The 25,302-nt window shown below is 41.1% G+C and overlaps 1 protein-coding gene across 1 annotated transcript in view; it reads left to right on the top strand.

The window, feature by feature from the left end:
- Positions 1-24,901, top strand: part of SNRNP40 (small nuclear ribonucleoprotein U5 subunit 40) — a 32,673-nt gene extending 7,772 nt beyond the window's left edge. The window contains exons 5-10 of the mRNA XM_046663035.1: positions 8,920-9,042; positions 16,343-16,463; positions 18,316-18,398; positions 19,626-19,687; positions 23,561-23,664; positions 24,395-24,901. Of these exons, the coding sequence (XP_046518991.1) occupies positions 8,920-9,042; positions 16,343-16,463; positions 18,316-18,398; positions 19,626-19,687; positions 23,561-23,664; positions 24,395-24,444 (543 nt within the window). The 3' untranslated portion in view covers positions 24,445-24,901. The remainder of the gene's footprint in view (positions 1-8,919; positions 9,043-16,342; positions 16,464-18,315; positions 18,399-19,625; positions 19,688-23,560; positions 23,665-24,394) is intronic.
- The last annotated feature ends 401 nt before the right edge of the window (positions 24,902-25,302 follow it).

Here is a 25,302-nt window from a genome sequence, read left to right on the forward strand (position 1 = left end):
GAACTAAGTTTTCAACTCCTTTGGGTAAATACCAAGAAGCACAATTGCTGGGTCATATGGTAAGAGTATGTTTAGTTTTGTAGGAAACTGCTGATCAGTCTTCCAAAGTGCCTGGACCATTTTGCATTCCCACCAACAGTGAATGACAGTCCCTATTGCTCCACATCCTCATCAGTGTTTGGTGGTGTCAATGTTTCGGATATTGGCCTTCCTAGTAGGTGTGTGGTGGTATCTCATTGTTGGTTTAATTTGCATTCCCTGGTGACAAATGATGTGGAGCATCTTTTCATATACTTATTTGTCATCTGAATGTCTTCTTTGGTGAAGTGTCTGTTAAGGTCTTTAGCTAATTTCTTAATCAGCTTGTTTGTTTTTTTATTGTTGAGTTTTAAGAGTTCTTTGTATATTTTGGATAACAGTCCTTTATCAGATGTGTCTTTTGCAAATATTTTCTCTCGGTCTGTAGCTTGTCTTCTCATTCTCTTGACGTTGTCTTTCGCAGAGCAGAAGTTTTTAATTTTAATGAAGTCCAGCTTATCAGTTATTTGTTTCGTGGATTGTGCCTTTGGTGTTGTATCTAAGAAGTCATTGCCATAACCAGGCTCATCTAGGTTTTCTTCTATGTTAGCTTCTAGGAGTTTTATATTTTACGCTTTACATTTGTGATCCATTTTGAGTTAATTTTTGTGAGAGGTGCAAGGTCTGTGTTTAGATTCATTTTTTTGCATGTGGACTTCCGTTTGTTCTAGCACTGTTTGTTGAAAAGACCACCTTTGCTCTATTGCATTGCCTTTGCTCTTTTGTCAAAGATCAGTTGACTGTATTTATGGGGATCTATTTCTGGGCTCTCTGTTCGTTTTTTTTTTGTTTTTTTTTTTTAACGATTTTATTTTTTTCCTTTTTTCTCCCCAAAGCCCCCCAGTACATAGTTGTATATTCTTCATTGTGGGTCCTTCTAGTTGTGGCATGTGGGACGCTGCCTCAGCGTGGTTTGATGAGCCGTGCCATGTCTGTGCCCAGGATTCGAACCAACGAAACACTGGGCTGCCTGCAGCAGAGCGCGCGAACTTAACCGCTCAGCCACAGGGCCAGCCCCTCATTCTTTTCCATTGATCAGTTGGTCTGTTCTTTGGCCAGTACCACAGTGTCTTGATTACTGGAGCTTTAGAGTGAGGCTTGAAGTCAGGAAGCGTCAGTCCTCCAGCTTTGTTGTTCTCCTTCAATATTGTGTTCGCGATTTTGGGTCTTTTGCTTTTCCATATAAACTTCAGAATCAGTTTGTTGATCTCCACGAAATAATTTTCTCGAGTTTTGTTTGGGATTGCATTGAATCTATAGATCAAGTTGGGAAGAACTGGCACCTTGACAATATTGAGTCTTTCTATTCACAAATGTGGAATCTCTCTCCATTCATTTAGTTCATCTTTGATTTTGTTCATCAGAGTTTTGAAGTTTTCCTCATATGGATCTTGTACATATTTTGTTAAATTTATACCTATTTCTCTTTTTTTGAATGCTAGTATAAATGATATGGTGTTTTTAAAAATCAGAATTTTAAACGTGTTCCTCAAGTGATTTGATGTAGCAAGAATGACATTTTAGGAACTGTTGATCTCATCCAGCATCTTCATCTTACAGATGAGGCAAATGAGACCTAGACATGATACCTTATTTCAAGAACACACTGCTTTGTAGTACCAACCATTTTATTCTTTCTTTGACACTAATTTTGGACTCTGGGTGGTGTTTTCACGATTAAACAGGGGGGCCTTCAAAGTAGTACATCTGAGAAACCACACTAAACTTGTGATTGTTGCTTTTTAAATGAATTTGATTTTTTCCATAATTAGAGGTGGTGACACTGACATACTGGATTATCTGCTTTGAAAAGTTTTTCTACTAACTGGTTTTTTTAATAAACCTAATCTCTTGGGGCCCCCTTGGTGCTTGGCTAGGAGGAGAGTCTGTGGCTTCAGAATGGTTCCACAGCCCAGAGCTCTTAACCTATTTGTCCTACAGTTGGAGAGGCTTAACAGTAGCTGGTTCGATAATTGGCATTTCAGAGGGAAGTCAGAGATGAGAGTGCCCTGATGAATTTTGTTAACAGACCCTTATTGAGGGCCTGCTGTAATAAACATCTAGGAACTTAATGTTAATTTTTGCCTTTCCTTCCTTTACCTTTTCTCTCACTAGCATTTTGTCTTTTGTTCTTTATATCTGTCCTCCTGTTTCTCTTTCTGTCTCTCCTTAGCTTTTTCTTTTTCTACTACACTCTCTTGTGAATATGTCTGTCTTTTTTGTCCTTTGCTTCCTTCAGTTTCTTCTCCCTTAATTAAACTTGATTTGAAATGATTATTTTAACTTTATTACTCAAGGTAATATTTTTTTAAATGTGCAGTATGTCACATCACCTAAAGGTGACTGCTTTTTGACCAGTTCCTTATTTTTAATTTCAACATATTATTTCTAATTAATGCTTCATTGAACAGCCTTTTACATATGCTTTTAGGTACTTGTCAAGTTGGAATGCTTTGTTATTTTCTGTTACGTGGTTTGTAAGTACAGGAATTTAGTAACAGCTGCTTATCTAAGGGGGAAAATGTCATGTTGCTTTTTACTTGTCAGGGTTCTCAACAGAAAGCAAAGGCTTCAATAACTCTTGCATTCTCAGTCTAAACGTGATATCCTGGGCATTATCCATACTGATAGTTTGCAGACTTTTTAGCAGTTCATTATTTTTTCTAATAAAGCAATTAAGTGAAATCATAATATGTGTAAATTGTTCCCTGTCTCCAACAATTCAGTCCTAGTGCCTTTACATAAACCAAAGAAGGGAAGGCTATTCGAGTTAGGTGAGGTGGGCCAGAGTGGCCCAGAGTGGGGTGTCAGAGCCCAAGTGAGGTGAGGAGAGCATCCATACAAGATGGGGCAGTCAAGTATAGGGAGATGGGGACTGAGGAGGGTAAGGAGGGCATCCACACAACACAGGGTAGGTATTGCGGTGTGGAGAATTAGAGGGGGAGCAAGAGGGAGCAGCCCAGCATGGAGAGTCAGTGCTCTAGCGGAGTAAAAGGGTCATCTGCATGTTGGTGGGGGAGACAGTGTGGGTGTCAGAGCCTGAGCTGAGGGTGTGCCCACACAGGGTGGGAGCAGTTCAGGTAGGGAGGGTGAGGCTGAGCAGGGTGAGGATGGCATCCCTGGGGAAGGGCAGCCTGGAGATGGTTATTAGAGCCAGACAGAGTAAACAGGGCATTCACACAAAGAGATGATCCAAATAGGATAGGGAGGGGGTCCACATAGGGTCAGCCCCGAATGGGAATCGCAGTTCAAACCAAGGAAGGGGGACATCCATGCAGGAGAAGGATGGAAGAGGATATGGGAGATTGGTTACGTACAGGAACCTTGATCAAGTAAGTAAATATAATAAGTATAATGGGAGGCAGATTTCTCAATACCGAAAAAGAGAAAACTAAAGTGCGTCTTCTATTGTTGGTGTTGAATTGGAAGTCTCAATGTGAACTTAGAAAAAATAGATGTAGACGTGAGTTTACAGATATGTGTGTGCCTCTGTGTACACGTATTGCCTAACTGTCCACTGAGAGTTTAGGAACAACAACACCCCAATAGCAATGAGTGCATCTGCTGCACAGGTCTTGGCCTATACCATTTTCTGCTAAAAGGAACCAGGGCTTCTTAATTTAGGACTGGGCAGAAAAAGTACATGATGAGCCTGGAACATCTTGTGCAAGAAAGCTTGTCAAAAGAACATCTTATTCAGATGATCAAATTGAACATTACCAGTAATGGGACAAATCAAAATCGTGAGCCACTCGATAGAATGTGGTGAAAATGCAGCATCACTTCAGTGATATTCTGCAAAGATTTGTAACTTGACTGTAATCATGAGGAAACATCAGACAACCCAAAATGAGGGACATTCTACAAAATAACTGTCCTATAATTTTGAGAAGTGTCAAGGTAGTGAAACTCAAGGAAAGTCTGAGACTCTTCAGGCTGAAGGAGACTACCTGATAGCTAAAGTCAACATGTGATTCCGAACTAAATCTTTCTGCAATAAAAGACATTACTGGGACAAGTGCTAAAACCAGAAGGAGATCTAAGGATCAGATGGTAGTAATGTGTCAGTGTTAATTTCTTGATTCTGATGGTTGTGTTGACATTATGTAGGAGAATATCTTTGTAGGATAGACACACTAAAGTATCTAGGAACGATAGGCAATTAGGTCAGCAACTCTCAAATGATTCAGGCAAAACAAATGTTCTCTTCCAACTTTTTTTTTGTCAATTTGTGAATATTTCAAAGTAAAATAGTCTTTTAAAAACGATGGTTGTCTAGAACTAAAATTCTGAAATATTTGAATCAGATTTTAAGTGGCTGCCATAGCTTTTAGAATAAAGACGAAGATTGATTTGACCTGAGTAGAGAATATCTGTTAAAACAAAGATTGTAGTAACTCTGTTAAGATATGTGGAGCTAGATTATCAGGGCCTTGAATTCCAAGCTAGGAGGTCTGGGCTTGATTCTGTAGCCAGAAGGGTTGAGGTGCAGGGGTTGGGTCTCTAGAAGAGGAGAGAAGCACTCTTTTTGGACCATTGATCTGAGTAACTAAACCTAAGCCTTTCTAGCTCATGTTTCCATGAATGAAGTAGAAACTACGTTTCATCCTAAACTATGAGAATTGGGAGGAAGAGGCATCTTGGCACAGAGACAACGCAGTCTCTACTTGTTTACCACAGGATTGAATTTAATCCCATGGCCTTTACTGAGATTCCATGGCTGGTCCCTTCCTTTTTTATGACAACCTTTTAAAACACAGTCACCCCAAAGTCTTTCTCTTCTGAATGAAATGACCCATACTCTTAAAACATTTCCGCGTGGCTCATCTTCTCAAGTCTGTCAGTATGAAAACATCTCTAGGCCCTCTCTATTATCCTCACTTTAACAATGTAGACCCTTGTCGTATTATAAGCTTATTTTTTAAAAAAGAGAACCAAATTGTTTAAAGTATGGTTTTCTAGAGTGGTTATACCTAATCATCTTCCTTCCTCTCCTTTTATTAATAAATCAAGCAGCCATTAAAAATGTTAATTTTCTAAAATAAGCATATATTACTTCAGTAATTATAAGAAATTAGTGCACATTTTAATACTTTTTAAGTTAATACAACTTTAATGTAATAGAATCTAAATAGAATTTAGAATAGACTAAATTCTAGTCCTCGTTTTGCTGTTGACTTGCCGGGTGTTCTTCAAGTCAGTTCTTTCTTTGAGCTTTAGTTCCTCATCTATAAAAGTTGGGGTTAAACTATATCGTCTAAGCACAGTAACTTTTAAATGTTTTTTATCACAGCCCACATTAAGGAATGCATTTTATACTGTGACCCAGTATATACTCCCCTCAGTACATCTATATGCTTTATGAACCAACCCTTTCTATATGTGACATTTGCTATCTTCCTTTCTGTAATTTTTTTGAGATAAAATTCACCATTTCAACCACTTTAAAAAGTACACAATTCAGTGGCTTTTAGTACATTCACAATGTTATGTGACCATCACCACATTCCAATACCAGAACATTTTCATCACCCCCAAAAAGAAACTGCATACTCATTAAGTGGCCACCGCTTTTCCCCTACCTTCCAGCCCCTGGCAGCCACTAATCTGCTTTCTGTCTCTACAGACTTGCCTGTTGTGAATATTTCATATAAATAGAGTCATACAATATGTGGTCTTTTGTGTCTGGTTTCTTTCACTTAGCATAATGTTTTCAGAGTTAATCATATTGTAGCATGTATCAATACTTCATTGCTTTTTGTAGCTAAATAATATTCCATTGTCTGACTGCACATCTTTTGTTTATCCCTTCATCAGTTGGTGGATATTGGATTATCTCTACTTTTTAAAACTATTGTGAAGAATGCTGCTACACACATTCATGTACAAATTTTTGTTTAGTCATCTGTTTTTGTTTCACTTGGGTATACATCTAAGAATGGGATTGCTGGGTCATATGGTTATCTGTGTTTAACTTTTTGGGAAATGTCCAAACTTCTAACCAGCCATATCGTTTTATATTCCCACCAGCACTGTATGAGGATTCCAATTTCTCCACATCCTCACCAACACTTATTTTCTTCTTTCTTTCTCTTTTTTTTTTCCTGCTTATCTCCCCAAACCCCCCCCGCACATAGTTGTATATCTTAGTTGCAGGTCCTTCTAGTTGTGGGATGCCATCTCAACGTGGCCTGACAAGCGGTGCCATGTCCGCAGCCCAGGATCCGAACCCTGGGCCGCCACAGTGGAGCATGCGAACTCAACCACTCAGCCACGGAGCCAGCCCCATTTCTCTCTCTCTCTCTCTCTCTTTTTTTTTGTTTTTTTGGTGAAGAAGATTGGCCCTGAGCTAACATCTGTTGCCAATTTTCCTCTTTTTGCTTGAGGAAAATTATTCCTGAGTTAACGTCTGTGCCAGTCTTCCTCTATTTTCTATGTGGGATACCGCCACAGCATGGCTTGATGAGCAGTGTGTAGGTCTGCGCCTGGGATCTAAACCCATGAATCCCAGGCCTGCAAAGTGGAGAACATGAACTTAGCCACTCCACCACTGGGCTGGCCCCAGCACTTGTTATTTTCTGTGTGTGGTTTTTGTCTTCTGTAATAACCATTCTAGTGAATGTGAAGTGATATCTAATTTTTGGTTTGATTTGTATTTCCCAAATGATTTATAATGTTGAACATCTTTTCATGTGCTTTTTGGCCATTTTTATATATCTTCTGAAGAGAAATGGTTATTCAAGTCTTTTACCCATTTGTTAATTGGGCTTTTTGTATTTTTCTTGTTGGGTGTAAGAGTTCTTTATTCTGGGGCCAGCCCCATGGCCTAGTGGTTAAGTTCGCACATTCCACTTTGGCAGCTCAGGGTTTCACCGGTTCGGATTCTGGGTGCAGACATGGCACTGCTCACAAGGCCATGTTGAGGTGGCACGTCACAACTAGAAGAACCCACAACTAAAATATACAACTAGGTGCTGGGAGGATTTTAGGAGAAAAAGCAGGGCAAAAGAAAAAAGAAGACTGGCAACAGTTGTTAGCTCAGGTGCCAATCTTTAAACAAAAACGAGTTCTTTATTCTGGTTACTAGACCTTTATCAGATATATGATTTGCGAATATTTTCTCCCACTTCCAGTTGTCCTCTCATTTTCTTGCTACTATTCTTTGATGTACAAAAGTTTTTTATTTTTATGAAGTCTAGTTTACCTGTTTTTTCTTTTGTCGTTTGTGCTTCTGCTGTCATATCTAATAATTCATTGCCAAATCGAAGGTCATGAAGATTTACCCCTATGTTTCATTCTAAGATTTTTATAGTTTTAGCTTTTACATTTAGGTCTTTGATCCATGTTGAGTTAATGTTTACATATGGTCTGAGGTAAGGGTCTAGCTTCACTGTCTTGCGTGTGGTTATCCAGTTGTCCAAGCACCATTTGTTGAAAAGACTGTTAATTTCTGTTTTTCTTCTGTTTGAGCCATACTTCTTTGCTCCTTTACATGCCTCAAAGTTTTTTGTTGAAAACTGGATGTTTGAGTAGTATTATGTGGCAACTCTGGAAATTAGATTCTCCCCAGGGTTTGTTGTTGCTTCTTGTTGTAGCTGTGTTTGTTTCATTAATTCTCTGAAGTACTTTTGTGAAGTCTGTATTCTTTGTCGTGTGTAGCCATTGATGTCTCTGTTTGTTTAGCTTAGTCATTTGCTAATGGTTCGGCAGAGATTTTCTTAATGAGGAGGAGATGCTCTCCTGGTCTTTGCAGATTGGCTCTGTGTGTGTGTGTTGGGGCCGTTTACTATGCTGCATTAGCCTTCACTTCCTGTTGTGCAGAGCCTGTGGGCCAGCGAGAGGTGAGAGCGTGGGGCCTTCTCAGCTCGTTTCTGAGCATTTGCACAGCCATGGGCATGCGAGTGGCCTTCTAGAGTCCCAGGAATATGTCAGAGCTTTTCACAGCCCTTATTCTCCGAATTGTCCCAGTCCCCAGCCTTTCCTTCCTAGCTTTTTGGTTTGTCTTTTGTTTGCCCCAGCTGTTACCACTCTGCCCTGGGAGAGTTCCAAGTTAGGCAGAATAAAAGCAGACCCTGAGCTCATCCTTCAGGGAGCCACTAGACAGGTAAAAACAACTACAGTGCTTTCAGAATAAGGAATAAGGTCCATTCTTCTCCCTCCGGTACTGGGAACCTATATGGAGAATGTGGGCTCTTGTCTTCAAAGCTGTGGCTGAGTAGGGGGTGGAGCCAGGGTAAGTTAGAACACTACGGAACTCTTTCACCACGACTCGGGATTTTTTCCTCATCAGGCGTTTGCCTGGTTGCTATAAACTCTTGATCAGTTTCTAGAGGCCTGATAAAGTTGATTCCGCCAGGTTTTTTGCCAGGTAATTTTATGCTTTTGTAGAGGGACAATCTTTGGGCATTCCCTACTCTGCCGTTTTTGCTGATATAACCTCCTGTCTCCCTGTGTATTTGTTAATGTAAATTGTAGCCCACTAATGAGTTAGGATCTACAGTTTGAAAACACTGGTCTAATATCCTTGCTGTGCTAAAAATATGTGAACTAAGCAAGTAAAGGATTTCCACTCTAAGAGAATGTTGATTAAGTGTGTTTATTCAAGCTTTAACAAAGGAGCCTGAAAATATAACCCAAGTGATTTGTTCCACCAACCTTTAGATATCTTGGCAAAATTGTGGTCATTTCCCACCATCCTGCTAGGATCTGCAGGCAAAATTTCTGAACGGTGCCCCTATTAAAGATGTGCTCACTTCCACAAAGTCCTTGAACTTAGGGGTGTACTGTGCAATTACTTTTTAGAGTAATGTTGCTGTAGACTCTGCTGTTCCTCTATTTCAGCTTTGGGACATCCGAAAGAAAGCAGCCATCCAGACATTTCAGAACACCTACCAGGTGTTAGCTGTGACCTTCAACGACACAAGTGATCAGATTATTTCTGGTGGTATAGACAACGATATCAAGGTATGTTTGGTATTTATGTTATGTTTCTCTTTCATCTGTCTTCACTCACAGAGGTGAATCTTCTCAAACTTCTGAGATTGTAGTAGCTTTACACTTAATAGCAAACTAAGAGGAAGATAGTAACTTAGATCTTGTTTTCTTTCTGTCCTGTCCTTGATGACTTCCTAAGTCAAGGCTCGCATTATAGCACACACAAATGCCATCAGGGACCAGGCAGTTAATGTGAAGTGTGAAGCCCCTGTGAGGGGACTCTGTGAAAATGAAGAGTGCATTCCATGTCTAAAGACATTTGAAACCTTTCTTTTTAACTACGTTAGCCTAGTGAGATAGCAGTGAACCAGTTTGGGATTCTCTACCCTAAGCTCTCAGTGTGTCTTTCCCTCTGAGACTATGAAAGGAACGTTGTAGGAATCTGTAGCTAAGAATGAGAGAAGGTAATGATGCTGGAGAAAGAGGCAATGGGGCAATAGGGTGTAGCTTAAGCTTTCAAGTAGTTGACGTGGATTCTAATTCCAGTTCTACCGTTTTCTAGTTGTTTGCAACTTCAAGCAAGTTCTTTGCCTTCTTTAAGCCTCTGTGTGCAGCGGGGGTAATAATAACAATAACATCTACCTCATAGGGTTGTTGTGGGGATCTTCCTTCAACTCTACATCCTCTTGTTACTGCCCTGTCAGTCCTCCCCTCATAGCCAAACTTGCTTGAAAGATGGTGATGGTGGTGATGATAATGGTATTATCATTGTCATCTAACACTTACATAATTCTTACTTTGTGACAGGCATTGTTAAAGCTTGACATTATTAATTCATTCAAGCTTCACAGGAACCCTGTGAAATAAGTGCTGTTAATGCCATTTGACAGATGAGGAAACTGAGCTAAGAGAGGTTCAACAACTTGACCCAAGGTTATAAAGCTAATAGGTGATGGAATCTCAGTTCAAAACCTAGAGTTTGGTTCCAGAGTCGTGCTCTTAATACCTATGAGAAATCCCCTGAAGATTTTTCACTGTCTTAATTCCCTGTCTCCCTTTTATTCCTCAGTTCTGTGTCTCTTGATCACTCCTCAACAGCCTGACTTTCACCTCCATTGTTTCATTAACCGTGTTCTCTTCAAGGTCACCAATAATCTCTCTGTTACTAAATCCAGTAGATCTTTGTATTCCTTCTTTTTGGTTCTTTTTAAGTGGCTGTGACAGCATACTCTCCTGCCTTCTGACATACACTTTTCAGATACCTCTGCAAGCTTTCTCTCTGTGCATTCTTTAAATGTCATTATTCTCCGGAGTCCTTTCCTAGGTGCCCTTCCCTCCATATACCTTTTCCCTGTACAGTTCTCATCTACTTCCATGACTGTAATTGTCCTCTCTGTGCTGATGACTCTATAGTCCCAGCCCAGATCTTCAGCTGCAGAGCCCTGTATACAACCAGCTGCTCGGCATCCCTCACTTAGATGCCACATAAATACTTCAGAATTCCCCATTTCCAGAATTCAACTTCCCATCCCTTTTCCACAATACAGAGAATGTGGAATCAGAGCATGGGAACCTACTTAGATCATCTTAAGAATTAATGTCTTATTTCCCATGGTGAAGTTCGGCATTAGCTTTAGAATCACTAGAGGGCTTCCTGTACACGGGAGAGTAGGTTGGTGACATTAAGCTATGACAAGGTATTTTCATACTTCTAAGGATAGTGGTGGTCGTAGTAGTAGTATTTAAATTTGCATAAAGTGAAGTACAGTTCTATGAATTTTAATGCTTGCATGGATTCATGTGACTACCACAAACGGTCCAAAACAATTTCTATCACCTCACAAAATTTCATAGTGTTCCGCTATGTCAGACCCTCTCCCCATCCCTAACCCCTGCCAATTATTGACCTGTTTTTTCCTCCTATAATGTATCATCTAAATGGAATCATACAGTAAGTAACCCATCAAGACTGGCTTCTTTTAAGCTAGGAGAATCTGATGCCCTCACCTCCACTGTGGGAATAGACTAGCCTAAGAATAATACTCTTGTGCTGGTAAGGTCTTCTTGCCACAGATAGTATGGCTTACTCCAGGCTCTTTCTCTAGACTGTTCTGAGCCTTCTGAAAAACAGATATATTCAATTGTGCTGTACTCCTTAAGGGAAACCCAGTCCCTTTTTAGAATTTGAAGGTTTTCCATGTCTTTTGAGACACATCCTGGATGTTATACCTTCTCTTAGTGTAGGTCATTTCTGCAGATAGCTTATCCCAGTTGTTGTCTGTGATATATACCAATTCTGTTCTGAAATCCAAACTAATCTCAAATATTAGGAGTGTATAAAGATAGTACCATGAGTACAGCAATTATGTGCAGCATTAGCTTGTTTCTAAAATGTTGCCTTTCATATTTCCTTGAGAAGTCCTCTGGTTCTAGTTTTGTATAATTTGGTGAATTAGTTCCCAGTCACTCTATATATTTTATAACTTTACATCATAGCTTTGTAGTCTTTATCCTTCTAAACCTAAAAAGTCTTTATTCTGTCCAAAAGCATTCAAATTTTTCTGCCAATGCTTTGTTTTCAAGGATTTTTTTTTTGTTAGAAGTGAACACAGTATCCCCAAAACTGGGCCATCCTTATTGTGTACCTGATCAAGATGCCTGCCTTCTCTTGTCAGCATTGAGAGCTCCCTATTTGTGCACTGTGTATAGTATATCTTATTTTCCAAACCAAACCTCAGGATAGACTTTCCTGATTTGTCTACTTATTGACCTTAGAAGTTTTGCACAGATGTAAAAATTGCATTCAAATGAATATTTACTAAATCAGCTTTATTGGGAATAAAATTATAAAAATTAAGATAAAATTATTTGTTACAATTTAAATGTTTTTAGTAATAGAAATGACAGTTTTTTCAGTCACTCTTGATGTTTCAGTATACTTCTTCCCCGTGTTTTCCTGTGCCATAGTGTTTTGTATGTAAACATCTTAATATTCACACTTTAGATAAAATCTTCTATGAAGCTTTTTTCGCTTAATAACAGTCCCTTGTCTGGAACAGCCCTGCCCTAGATATTACCCTGGCTAACTCACTCTTGCCTTCAATCTCAGCTCAGGTATCTTCTCTTCAGAGAGGATTCTTAGACAAAACTAGACCTTCCTGGTTTGTCTCTATCACATCACTCTTACCTTATTTGCATTGTAGTTAAAGTCACGTAGCATTATAGTTAGGATCTTTTTTCTCTTTTTTTTCCTCTAGTTTTATTGAGACATAATTGACATATAACATTGTATTCATTTTAGGTGTACAACATGATGATTTCATATGTGTATGTATTGCAAAATGATTACCACAATAAATTTAGTTAACATCCATCACCATCTTTTTTCTTATGATGAGAACTTTTAAGGTCTACTCTCTTAGCAACTTTCAGATATATATACAGTATTGTTAACTTTAGTCACCATGCTGTACATAACATCCCCAGAACTTAGGATCATTTTCTTGACTCTGCCACTTAATTGCCAGCTATGTAATCTTAAGAAAGTCATTTAAGAGGCCGGCCCCATAGTGTAGTGGTTAAGTTTGGTGCACTCAGCTTCAGTGGCCCAGGTTTGTGGGTTCAGAGCCTGAGTGGTGGTACTCAGGTGTAGGCATGGACCTACACAACTTGTCAGCCATGCTGAGGGAGTGACCCACATACAAAATAGAGGAAGATTGGCAACAAATGTTAGCTTAGGGCAAATCTTCCTCACTGAAAAAAAAAAAGAAAGAAAGTTATTTAACCTCTTTGAGTTTCCGTTTCTTATCTCTAAATGGGAATAATCAGCCTACCTCATGCAGTTTTTATATGGATTAAATGAGTAAAGAACGTACTACTCCCAGCAACATGGCAGTTACATAGTAACTGTTCAGTATGTCAGCTGCCATTATCATCATCATTTTTCTTTTCTTATTAGAATATCCAGTAATGTAGTAAACTAATAACCATGTCACTGGACATTGAGACTGTTTCATATGTATCATTATCACAAATTATACTGCTGTGGATATATTTGTACATGGAACTTTTTCCGTATCTAATTATTTCCGTAGAATAGATTTCTAGATAAAAATTCATGTGTTAACAGGTATAAGGATGTTTCCTATTTTGGATACAGGTCACCAGATTGTTTTCTGGCAATAGCAGTTAATAGAGACAGTATTTGAAATAAGGTTGCTATAGTTGTTTGACTTCATTTTGCCCCTGCATAACTAAGGGGAGTGCTGGAGAGATGTGACACCATTAGAATTTCAGTCTTCTCCCTATCTAACAACACCAGTTCTTACATGCTTACGGAAGAGTAATGGCCCCTGGACCCAGAAAGACTCTTTATTGTCCTCTGGCCCTCATAAATTTCCTTAAAAATGCAAAAGAGAGGCTCCTCTTCAATCAGAAATAGACTCAGAGAATATCAAACCTGAAAAGGACCCTAGGCATGTAGTCATCCGTCTTATATTACAGATGACTAAAGCGAAGCCCTAGGAGGGTAAGTGATTTGCCAAGATCACAGAGTCTATCACTCCGTCAGTGGTAGAGCCAGACCAGAACCCTGTCTCCAGGGGCGAGGAATCTTTCCACTCTGTCAGATTGCCTCCAGTCCCTTAACAAGGGCCTCTGAAGCACTTCAGTGCTTACCAGTCTCGAGCACGTGTTCGACAAGCCCCTGCGCTCCCTCACCACACTGGGGTGCTCCTGGAAGAGCATGGTGTGTTTGCTTCTCAGTCTGTCACAGAGCACTGCCTGTTCTCAGAAAGGGGTGCAGGGAATGGGAGCCCCTGGTAAAATCTGAGGGGAACAAGTTCCATGTGTGTTTGTGAGCAAATATGCTCTTCCTGCCAACCTCACAATTTTCTTCTGGGGACAGGATCAGGGAGTCAGAGGAGAATGAACAAAAGAAGGAAATGTGCCTCTGCTTGATGGCTTGAAGGTCCGACTGGTACTTCTTTGGCATTTCTTAAAATCCTGAGCTCTAGTCAGAGTGGGAGTTCAGTCAGTGGAGTTTTTTTGTTCTTTGTTTTGTTTTGGTTTTTTTAACGTAGTGGATAAGGGGGTAGAATAGATCCTCATTGGTTTTCCAGGCTTTTCTCTCATCCCTTCAGTTATCTGGGCCAGAAGGATCTTTCTAGAATGCAAATCTGGCCAACTCATTCCACTACTCTGAACCCTTCTGTGGTGGCTCCCCAGTGAGGGAGATAAAGTCCAAGCCAGGCATTCAGAACCTTTCATGAGCTGACTTCTGCCTGCTTACCTCTCAAGCATCGTCTGCTACCTCTCTTTGCCTAATGCCCTACAATCCAACGATTTTTTAGTGCCTCTCTGGTTTTACATATTATTTCTGCCTGGGAATAATCTTCCCCTTCATCTAAGGAAAAAATACCTCTTTCTTCTTCCATAGCCTGCCGACGTGCTTCATTCTCTGTGGAGCCTTCCCTTTCTCACTCCCATCCCTGTACCACTGGAGAGTTAACCCCTCTGCCCTCGGTGCTGTTGCCCCTCGTATAGGCCTCTCATCACGTGTTTCCATGTCTGTTTTCCCTACTAGACTGGAAGCTCCTTGAGACCAGAGACTGTGTCATTTTTTTTTTTAATCTCCAGCAGTGCCTGTCATTAATCAGATGCCCAAATGTCCACTGAACAGCTGATTAGGACATTTGCAAAGTGTTTTGCTTAAATTAGTGCCCTGCTCACTCTCTTTGTGGCAAATCCCAGATACGTTTTGGCTCTGCACGAACAGTGTATGCAGGCCTCAAGGAAGAAAGTCTGGAAATAGCACCCACGTGCTGTGAGGGATGGCAAATTTCATTCTCTCCTAGTTGTTACGAAACTAAAGATTTTGCCAATGCCTTCTCTGAAGAGGAGGAACACAGCTTGAACAAAAAATGTCGGCCATTTCAAGCTTTCCTGATTATTGAGGCAGCAAACATCCTGACACAAAAATGATTGTGTATCAAGTATGTTGGGTTCCACACATGAGTGAGTTATTGATGGAGAAAGTGGAGTTGTCTGTCTTATGTGTTGCTTTGACATAAAATGCTGATCTCATTTCTGGATGAGGAAAGTGCCTTGCTTAAACGGACAGCAAAAATAATTTTTCAGTTAGAAAATCTGCATGGCAATATTACATCAAATTTGGAGGAAATTTTGTGTAATACCAATGACCTTTACAAAATTGCTGTTCTTTTTCTATGTGACATTCCAGACCATTTCTATTGTCTTTAATCTATTTTTTACATAATTGCAGTCTATGTAAATATAAATACTGTTTTGTATTTTCCTTATTTACTTAATAGCTTATTATATAAACATTTTTACATTTAGTCTTAAGTTATTTTTAGGAGTCACTTAATAATAGCTACCAATTATTGAGGGCCTGCTGTGTACCAGGCATACGGGCATATATGTGCTAAGCATTCTATTTGTAATCCTCACAACAGCCATAAGAAGTAAATGTTGTTATCCCCGTCTTACAGACCAGAAACAGGTTCAGAGGGGGTCAGTGGCCCAATAACCATAATTGTTAAGTGGCAAAGACTGGTTCAGTCTGGCCCTAAATCTCCGTCTTTCCATTCTTCTGTATTATCTCTAGCATGGGAACTCATAGTGTTGCAGTGTGCTAAAATGAGCCATAACTTAATAAACCGTTTGTGTTCCCTGTCTGACATTGGGTTATTTTCAGCTGAACTGTTTCTCTTACCTTTCCTACCCAGGCAACAGTGAATCTGCAGTTTATTTTTGTTTAAATAATTATGCTTTTCCATGGTGTGTATATACATATATGTGTGTGTGCAAAAACATATTATGACATTAAATGAACATTTTTAAGCCTCTGTATTTTTGCATATTACCTTGTTGTATACGTTTTACCTGAAATCATGCCCTTTTCAAATGACATGTTTACTTGTTTTTATATAGTTCGAATAATTTATTTTTAATTGCTAAGAATCATAGTTAAAGCATTTTAAATGCTACTTAGTTTTTAATTCCTAATACATTTTGTTATGATTTGAAAATAACCTCTATAAATTCTATTATTTTTTGTTGAACTTTACCTTAATACTTGACATTCATTAGTTTGTCTCTATCTAGTCAAACATAGTAACTTTGATTCTCTTTTTAGAAAGATAAGGATTTTTTCCTTTGATAGAAATCATCTATTTTGTGGAAACCTAGTACTTGGCCCAGAGCCAGATTAAGAAGGGATAGCAATTTCTCCAGGCAGTTGACTCTGGTAACTTTATTTCTTTGCTGTTCACGATTTGATTTTTGGGAGCACCTTTTTGTTTTGCAGGTCTGGGACCTGCGCCAAAACAAGCTGACCTATACCATGAGAGGCCATGCAGATTCAGTGACTGGCCTGAGTTTAAGCTCTGAAGGCTCTTACCTTTTGTCCAATGCAATGGACAATACAGGTAACTTTGGAAAGGAAAGCTCTCCAGTGCCCAGTCTTTGTGGACCCTAAATAAAGTGGGCGTGGGGTGCTAGAAATGTGTGTTGGGATAAATGAGGGTCCACAGAAAGAGACAAGGATGGCTTGCAGGTTTGTTTCCACCAGGGCAATTAGGAGAACATATTGTAATAGAAAACTTTGGAAGAGATAGTCAAGAAGCCAAGATTGTAGTCCCAGATCTGCCGTCTAATCCATGAGCAACTTTGCGCGTAGCACTTCTCTCTGGGCATCAGTTTCTGCACTGATACTATAAAAGGACTGGACTTTACTTTTAAGGCCCATTTCAGCTCTGGCGTGCTATGAATCCAAGGCTGTGGATTCAAGTAGGGTGCAAGAAACTCTTGGTGATTCGTGTATTGAAAAAGGCAAGAGTCTGGTGGTGGATTCAAGGTGGTTCTCAAGCATTTTCAGAGAGCGTCAAGCCTGGGTGATCAGTAGACCTCTTGATATCTCAGTGGTGCTCTTTCTGCTGGTGTGTCTTCCCTGCCTGCTCCAAAACATTGATGTGATAAGAGGGCCTCATTAAAACACTTCAACAGTCTGGATTTACACAAACACACACTCTTGTCCTTTCTTTACTTGTTTTTGAGTTGTTGGGTGGGAGAATGGGTCTACATAGCAAAAAAGGAGGATGACTTGTTGGGTTATATGCTTAATTGGGAGAGTTTGGAAATGCCCCTCTGGCATAAAAATTTATAGGTTTGTCAGGAACTAAAATATTTTCACTGATATTTTGTAACAAAAATAGTGCCTAGCACTCAAAGGGTGCTCAATACATATTTGTTGAATGAATGAACATCCTTACCTTGTAACTGTATTCTCAGCTCAACAGCACACTGACATGCATAGCTTCACCTTTTTATGCCTGACTTCAAAGATTGTTGTCATTTTGTTCACACTCAAATAAAACATCTCTCAAATTCCACTATAGGTATAGCTTTAGTTAACAATGGCTATAGCCACTACTTACCATGGGTGTTTATAAACTATCTTGGTTTCAATGGATTTCCCATTGATTCATTCTAGCGTTGTTCACAGTAAGGAAAGGTCAAATTCCCTAAGTGGTTATTAAAATAATAATAAAGTTTTCTTTTTTATGGCTATATAGTAAAATTACAAATTCTTTATTTTTGTTTATTGCCTCCAATCTTTTAGAGCCCTTTCACATATATCATCTTATTTGATCCTTAAAATACCCTTTAAAAAAAAATCAAGTGGTTTTCTCATTTTACGTAGGAAACCAAAATACAAAGAACCTCACTATTTACCTGATGTCACTTGTATATACCAGGGCTAAAATCAGACTCAAAGTTTACTCTTTCTGCTTCTTGGTACATTTGACAATTTTAGACTGTCAGGTGCCCCTGTGAGCAAAATTAGAAAAGGTGAGTCCTGAGTTTGGCTTTTATAAAAGATTGATTGTCATAATAGTGGTCTTTAGGTTGTCAGATCAAAGCTTTGCTAGATGTGGCTCCTTGGGTTGGCAGAGGAATAATTTGCAAAATGTTTTGTTGAAATTAGTATTACACCCAACTACTTTCTTTGCAAATCCCCAGCAGTGTGTTTGACATTTTCCCTTCCTATCCCCTCAGCCTTCTTCTTTGCCCTTAGTTCCTGTTAATGGAACTTGAACGCATTTCATTCCTGTTAGAAAAAGAAAAGAACCTTTCCAGGTAGCAGGGTACCATGTTGGACCTCCCCTACCCAGGAAACAGCATCTGTCATTGATATCATTGATAGGATACTGATTTTAGCTGGATTCTCAGGAGGCCTCTGGCTGAATGCTGTTTTGCTTTATTTGTGTGAATTTGTAGTCCGGGTCTGGGATGTCCGGCCATTTGCTCCCAAAGAGAGATGTGTGAAGATATTTCAAGGAAATGTGCACAACTTCGAAAAGGTGAGTCCTGCATGGCAATGGAGTTTTACCATCCATTTGATTCAAGAAACATTTAAAATGATGCTAAGGCACAATGTTTACATATATCAAGTCATTATGTTGTGCATCTAAAATGAATACAATGTTGTGTCAATTAAATCTCACTTTAAGCAAAACAAATAAAAAAAAGATGGTGCTAAGGATAGAGAGCAGTAACTACTAAGGGGCTCCATTCCAGTAACACTGTTCCCCATCAAAACTGTTCTTGCCAGGAATAAAACTCACAGAGGCATAGGGGGGAAGGCAGTCACAGAGATGGAGAGTGGTGGGGCCAACCCGCAAATACAGGACTTCTGACTAAAACCAGACAGTCTTGTGCTTTTAATTCCTTGGAAACCATGACCGTCTTAGGTCAGTGTTAGGTTAGGCTTCCAAGGCTATTACCCAGATGGCCTTCCTCACCCTCCCAGTGACCAGCTATTAAGAGCCCTGAGAATGCATCCCTCCCTTCAGTAAGCACCATGGCCCAAGTTCTGAGAGAGAGAGATTTTTTCTAAACCCTCAAATCCCTGGTCAGCTCTTGAAAGCAGATTTTCCTCCAGATAATTTGTTAATAGAGAATAATGTCTTTCTTTTGAGAGTCCATTGAGATTCAGTTTCACTTTATAAATCAAATCCTACTTTTTATTGGATTTGGTTTTATTTCTATTTTCCTTCAGGATAAATACACGTTTTTTTCTTTTTCTTTTTTGCTGAGGAAGATTTGCTCTGAGCTAACATCTGTTCCAGTCGTCCTCTGTTTTGTATGTGAGCTGCTGCCACAGCATGGCCACCACCAAGTGGTGTAGGTCCACACCCGGGAACCAAACCTGGGTTACCAAAGTGCAGCACACCAAACTTAACCACTAGGCCATGGGGCAGGCCTCCCAGAAAAAATTTTTAGTGAGGATCAAGATAAACAGGGCAAAGGAGGCCTCCATTTGTAGGCAGAACAAAATTTTGTTGCCTGGTTCACTCTAATTTACCATAAATTAAGCATTTTCTACGTTTGGTTTTTATATGGTATGAAATAACAAAGAATGCTATCTTGGGCCACAGAATACAAGATAATTGCCAGTCATCTTTCTGGGGAGAATAATTAAAACTCGACTTAAAAAATTTAAAGTCTCTCATTGATTCTCTAGTCTAATAAAGAGGGATTTGGTATGTTACTGTATTTGTTGCATTCCTGCTTATTTGTCATTACAGAATCTTCTGAGATGTTCTTGGTCACCTGATGGAAGCAAGATAGCAGCTGGCTCAGCCGACAGGTAAGGGTCACTGGGTGTGAGGTGAGGAACGCTGTAGCTCTGCAGGTGTCTTATGTTTGGTACTTGAAGTGCTGGTACCGAGCTAGAGCAGATGTGGAGTTAGAGCTGTCCTTAGAGGTGAAACTGTGTGCGGTAGGAAGGGTTTAAAGATCATGTCAGCCAAACATGTCATTTCCACCCTCTTTGGACACATTTTAGACCTGGAGGGTAAACAGTTTCTTTGATTCTGTTGAATTCCTTTTGCCGTGATCATAAAATTCAGCAGGCGCCAGTTTTCCTCGTCAGGTTCCTCTGCGATGCTGCAGTTCATTCCCGAACATGCTGTGTCCTCACCTCCCCCATCATCCCGGCAGTGCTGCGCTCACGCTCGCGTGGAAGTTTCCCTCTTCTTTGATCCCGGTGCCTCCAGGCTTCTCTCTCACTTCCCCTCTTCTCCGTTGTCCAAACTCTGTATCTCTCCAGTAATCACCTCTGTTGCGTGTATCAACTTTCCCTGGCCGTCTCTCCCTTACCTCTTGGGCATAACTGATTGCTCTGTGCTGTCATCACGTTTTATACATCTAACCTTTATTAGCATTTATTACCTCTTACAGTCAGACAGAGTGGGACACGCCCACTAAATTATCTGCTCCAAGAGGTCAGGGAATGAGTCTTAGTCATCTCTGAGCCCAGGGCAGTGCTTGACATAAGCACTTAGTGAATATTACATGAATGGATTCCTAGCTCAAGGATGGCAGTCGTGTTTTACCCTACCTCTCAGTTCGGCTCTGGGTCATGGCTGCCTCGTTGGGGACAGTTCAAAGCTGGGTCTGGTTCACTGGGGGAAGTGCCCTGATTGCTGGGTGGTGGGCGTGGCCACATGTGGGCCAGGTCCTTTCCTACCGTGAGCTGAATTAAGAGACTGAGGCTTTCTTAGCTGTCATTTTAAACTGTCTAAGGCATTATGTGATGAATTAGAACCAGAAGGGAGAGAATTCTTCTATCAGATGCTGCTGTATTTGGTATGTCTATGGCAACCTGTACTTGGGAGGAAGTCAGAGGTTGAAGAGTTGAACACTGTTGGATGGTGAGGAATGATGAGGCCCTCTAATGGCAAACTGTTGGTTTAACTTCCCATTGGGAGAGGTCTTAACCCTGTTTAGCCTAACCCTTCATTCTCCCCATTACAGACTTTCCTGCCTCTCTGCTGAACAGGCACCGTCCTGTAAACAGGACGCCTTGCCTGGGCGAGCTCGGGCTTCCAGCGCATCCCAGGGTCTTCTGTTGGGGCCCTAGCACAGCCACAGGGAAGCCTCACAGGGAAGCCTTTCCGTTTGTGAACAGTGCTGAATGTAACTGAAGGTTCCAGAGTCCACCTTTTTTTCCTGGCAAGTTTAATATCTGGAAAAATCTGTAGAAAAAAGGGTCCAGGTGAAACAGTGCCGCATGGATGGTTTGAGTCCTGGCGGTTTAGAGAGCTGCCTTGAAGAGGGAGTCTAAGGGATGTTCAGTTGTCGGGTTACTAAAGAAGACCTTAAGAAACGGGTCTCCACAGCCTAAGGTGTCTTGCATTCTGATAGAGTATTCTAAGTGTTTTTATACAGTTTTCAGCAGAGATATTGTATCTTTCCTATGTAATTAGGCGTTTCAGTGATATTTGCATAAGCTTTTCCTCTGAGCAGTTTATTTGTGGCATTGGCCCTTTCTGACTTTCTGTGTCCTCTCCTCCCTCCCCACTGTCCTTTAAACCTTACGTGTGGACGCATGGCTCTGGTCTGGGGAAAGCCTGTGTGGCTGCCTGCTGGGGCTTGGCCAGATTTCACAGCCACCTCGCCAGCTAGCCCCAAGTCAGCGGGCAGCTGTGTTACATAAAGAGCCTGGTTCCTGCTGAATGTTGCCATGCCAAAGTGAGGGGCGGACAGGGAACCCCTCTAAATTTAGCATCTAATTGGCGGCCATGCAGAGGGAGGCCTTGAAGTAAACCCTTGGACATCTGGGGTTCTGCTGGCTTTTATGTGCCTGGGAAACGTACCCTTCCTTCTCCGAAAACTGCTTTTCAGCTTGGCCTGGATTTGGCAAACTGCCCCTCTCTACTTGCAAATCACCTGGCTCCTCCTGTTCAGACTTGAAACCCTTTAGCAGTCCTATCAAGGACTGCGGGGAGCCTGGCCAGTCTCTCTGCCATGAGTCATTTGGTCAGCCTGTTGACTTCACGCGATTCTCTTTTGAGAGGACATTCATCATAACAGGAGCTTCATTAATTCTGTGTGCAGCACTTGGCCTACATTATCTTCTTATTTCTCTCCACCAACCTGTGAGATCAGTATTATCTCCGTCATTACAACTAAAGAAAGGGAAGCTCAAAGAAGCTTAGTAATAAGTAATTGTCTGAGGTTACTTAGCTGTTACATAGTTGCATTGAGACTTGAACCCAGGTCTTTCTGACTCCAAGCTCATACACTTTTTCACTATGCCACACTGCCCTTAGCTGGATTAGTGAGGATCGTTACTTGTGCGTGGCAGGAAAGAAGACAGTAGGGAGAGCATGAGCATCACAGGAGTCTGTAGACAAATGGGGTTCCCGCTCCTCTTCCGTCCTCTTGGAACTTTGATTTAGTTCCTGTGGAGCCTCCCCCTGAGAGCTAAACAGTGTAATTGAGACCAGAAGTGTAATTTCGCATCAGAACTAGGCATCAAGGACTCGTGACTATACCAAGTAAGGTGGTTGACTGAATAAAATAAATATGTAAATAATTTTTGTAACCTGCTTGAAAACCACCAGCCCTTTAAATTTACCAACAGATTATTTTTGCATGGTTATATGAAGATAATCTCTCTTTATTTTACCCTTCAACTTGAAATAACCCAAGTACGGTTGAGGGCCACAGGAACTTCTTTTGGTGGGAGGAGCAAGGTGTTTGAGGGTGGTAAGAGAAAGAATACTGGACTATTTTAAGAGTACTAATTTTAGTTTAGCCACTGATGGACTGCGTCACCTTGGAAGAGTCACTGTACTTTAGTTTCCTTGTCTATAAAATGACTTTAGCTGGTTTCCACTGACCACTTCCCGTGCTAGAATTCAGCATTCTTTCTGGCCATGAGTTCAGTGCAAGCTTTGGATTGTGTGTATATTTGGGCCATGTTTGTATAGCAGAAATGTCCCTTCCCTTCTCTGAGCTCTGTGCTTTGAATACAATACCAAGAAGTTCAGGTGGATCTGCAACCTAGGCTCCCACCCTGCCATGAATTGGGTGACCTTTAAGATGTGCCTGGATGCACATGAGGTTAACTACAGCCTAATTATATCGGATGTTCTTTGAAGAAGATTTCTGTGTGAAGTCCATAGGGAAAACTGTTTGTCTTTCTTCTCCATTTTCTTTCCCAGTTCAGAAGCTAGTGTTTGAAAATACCAGTAATGCTTATATTTTTAGCTATTCCTATTTCTCCACCCAAGTTACTCAAGGGCAGGGTCCATGCCTCATTCAAAATCTGTATTCTTAGGGCCGGCCTGGTGGCGCAGCGGTTAAGTGCACACGTTCTGCTTCGGCGGCCCAGGGTTCGCCGGTTCAGATCCCGGCTGTGGACATGGCACCGCTTGGCAAGCCATGCTGTGGTAGGCATCCCACATATAAAGTAGAGGAAGATGGGCACGGATGTTAGCTCAGGGCCAGTCTTTCTCAGCAAAAAGAGGAGGATTGGCAGCAGATGTTAGCTCAGGCCTCGTCTTCCTCAAAAAAAAAACATTTGTATTCTTAGTTTCTAAAATCTAGAACACAGTTCAATAAATATAGAGGCAATAAACAAATCATTGCTTCCATTTCCCTTAAAAAGCCATGCCTCTGCCCTACCCTCAGCTCTGGGAGGCCTTACCCTTGCTCTTCATGATGCTTGCAGGTTTGTGTACGTGTGGGATACCACAAGCAGGAGGATTTTATATAAGCTGCCCGGCCATGCTGGCTCCATCAATGAAGTGGCTTTCCACCCCGACGAGCCCATCAGTAAGTCTAGGGAGGGGGGAACTGTGAGAATCTCCCTAAAGGGGCCCTGAGAATGCAGGGACAGAGGTGGACGTCTGTTTTATGTGAATTTCCATCCAGTCTTGATGGGTGTCATTGACAGTCCCACCTTTGTTCTAAGTGGTGAGGGTAAGAACAATGTTCCATTTTCTTCTCACTCTCAAAGGGAGGTTGGTTATTCTTCCTATTTCTAGTTCTTTTGAGTTTACTTCAAGTCTGTGTTTCAATGATGTATTTGGATAAAAAGAATGATATTTCTTACTATTCAGATATAGATTGCAACTTAACATAGATTTTATTGTCCAGCTTAACTAAATAATGGGCCTTGAGTTTGAGGAGGAAGTACAACTTTCCCCAGGGCTAAGTGTAGCAAGCAGAAGCGCATTTACAAAATGACTGCCACAGGCGTTGTTTCTCCTCTTCCAGGATGACTGAGGTCTTTTTCTGAGGGCCTGACTGACAAGGGACATGCGGATTTAGAGCCTGATGATGTATTCCCCTGAGTCCCGTCCACCCTTGTGGTTTGGAGAGGGCTTGGATTGAAAAGCCAGGCTCCGGGTCCCTGTGAATGGTGTTTAGGAGGAGGGGAATTTCAGCCAAATCGAATTGCTCTTTTATACCAAAATTGGCTCTTTACACAAGAGCCCTCGAGCACAATGTCTCCTTGAACCTTCGTTATTCCCAGTTGTCTTCTCTGTTCTTTTCACCTCAGTTCTCTCAGCATCCAGTGACAAGAGACTGTATATGGGGGAGATTCAGTGAAGATACGGAGTGGAAGACTCCAAGGCTGCTTGACCTGGAGGCCTCAGACTGCGTAAGTGGCATCAGATGGTGCCCGGGCCAGCATCTTCCCTTCAGATGAAGCCTGTTACTAGCCAACACTGAGGAGGTGGCCGTGTTCCAACCACCACATGTCTCCCATTTCACCAGGGTGACTAAGGCAAGCTTCCAGTGGCCTCTCAACACCACCTGCCAGATTTCAGGGACTGTTTGGTTTTTTCGTTGTTTTTTTTTTTAAATGAGTTTTCTTCAAAAGGACAGACATTGGTTGGTTCGTAATTTCCTGTTTTCTAATCCAGGCCAAAGACAGGGAATGTGACTGAAATTTGTTTGATGGGGATTTTTTATTTTTAATTCAATAACTGGCTTGTATGATATTTTCTTTCTGTATTTCTCTGAGTTATTTTGTATTAAAAGCCAGATAGATGCCTTTTGACAAGACTCGAGTGGACTGGATTTCTTGCCATCTTGTCTGGGAGGCTTGACCACCGTGAATCTGAGCGGGGCATGATGTGGCCGGGGTACGGTCCGTCTAAACTTCCAAGAAGCTATTTACTGGGATGTTTGGGGGGTTTCTTCCCTTCTCTGTGTTTTTAGATTTGCTCACTCCTGTGAAAATGACAGAGAGATAATAATTATTTTTCAGTAACAAATCCCTTCCGCTTCCTAGAAGCATAGCAGTCAAGAGGGGATAAAGAAGGTCTGAAAGAACCCGGTTCTCACGCACAGTCTTTAATGAGCAGGGTCTTTGTCCTCTCTGCCTCCTGCCAAAGGCACTTTCCTGAGCAGCGGTCCCTACACTCAGGGTGTCTAGGGTGGGCAGACTGGATGTGGTCTCAG

The sequence above is a fragment of the Equus quagga genome, chromosome 5 (genome assembly GCF_021613505.1).
Source record: "Equus quagga isolate Etosha38 chromosome 5, UCLA_HA_Equagga_1.0, whole genome shotgun sequence".
NCBI classification, from domain to species: Eukaryota; Metazoa; Chordata; class Mammalia; order Perissodactyla; family Equidae; genus Equus; species Equus quagga.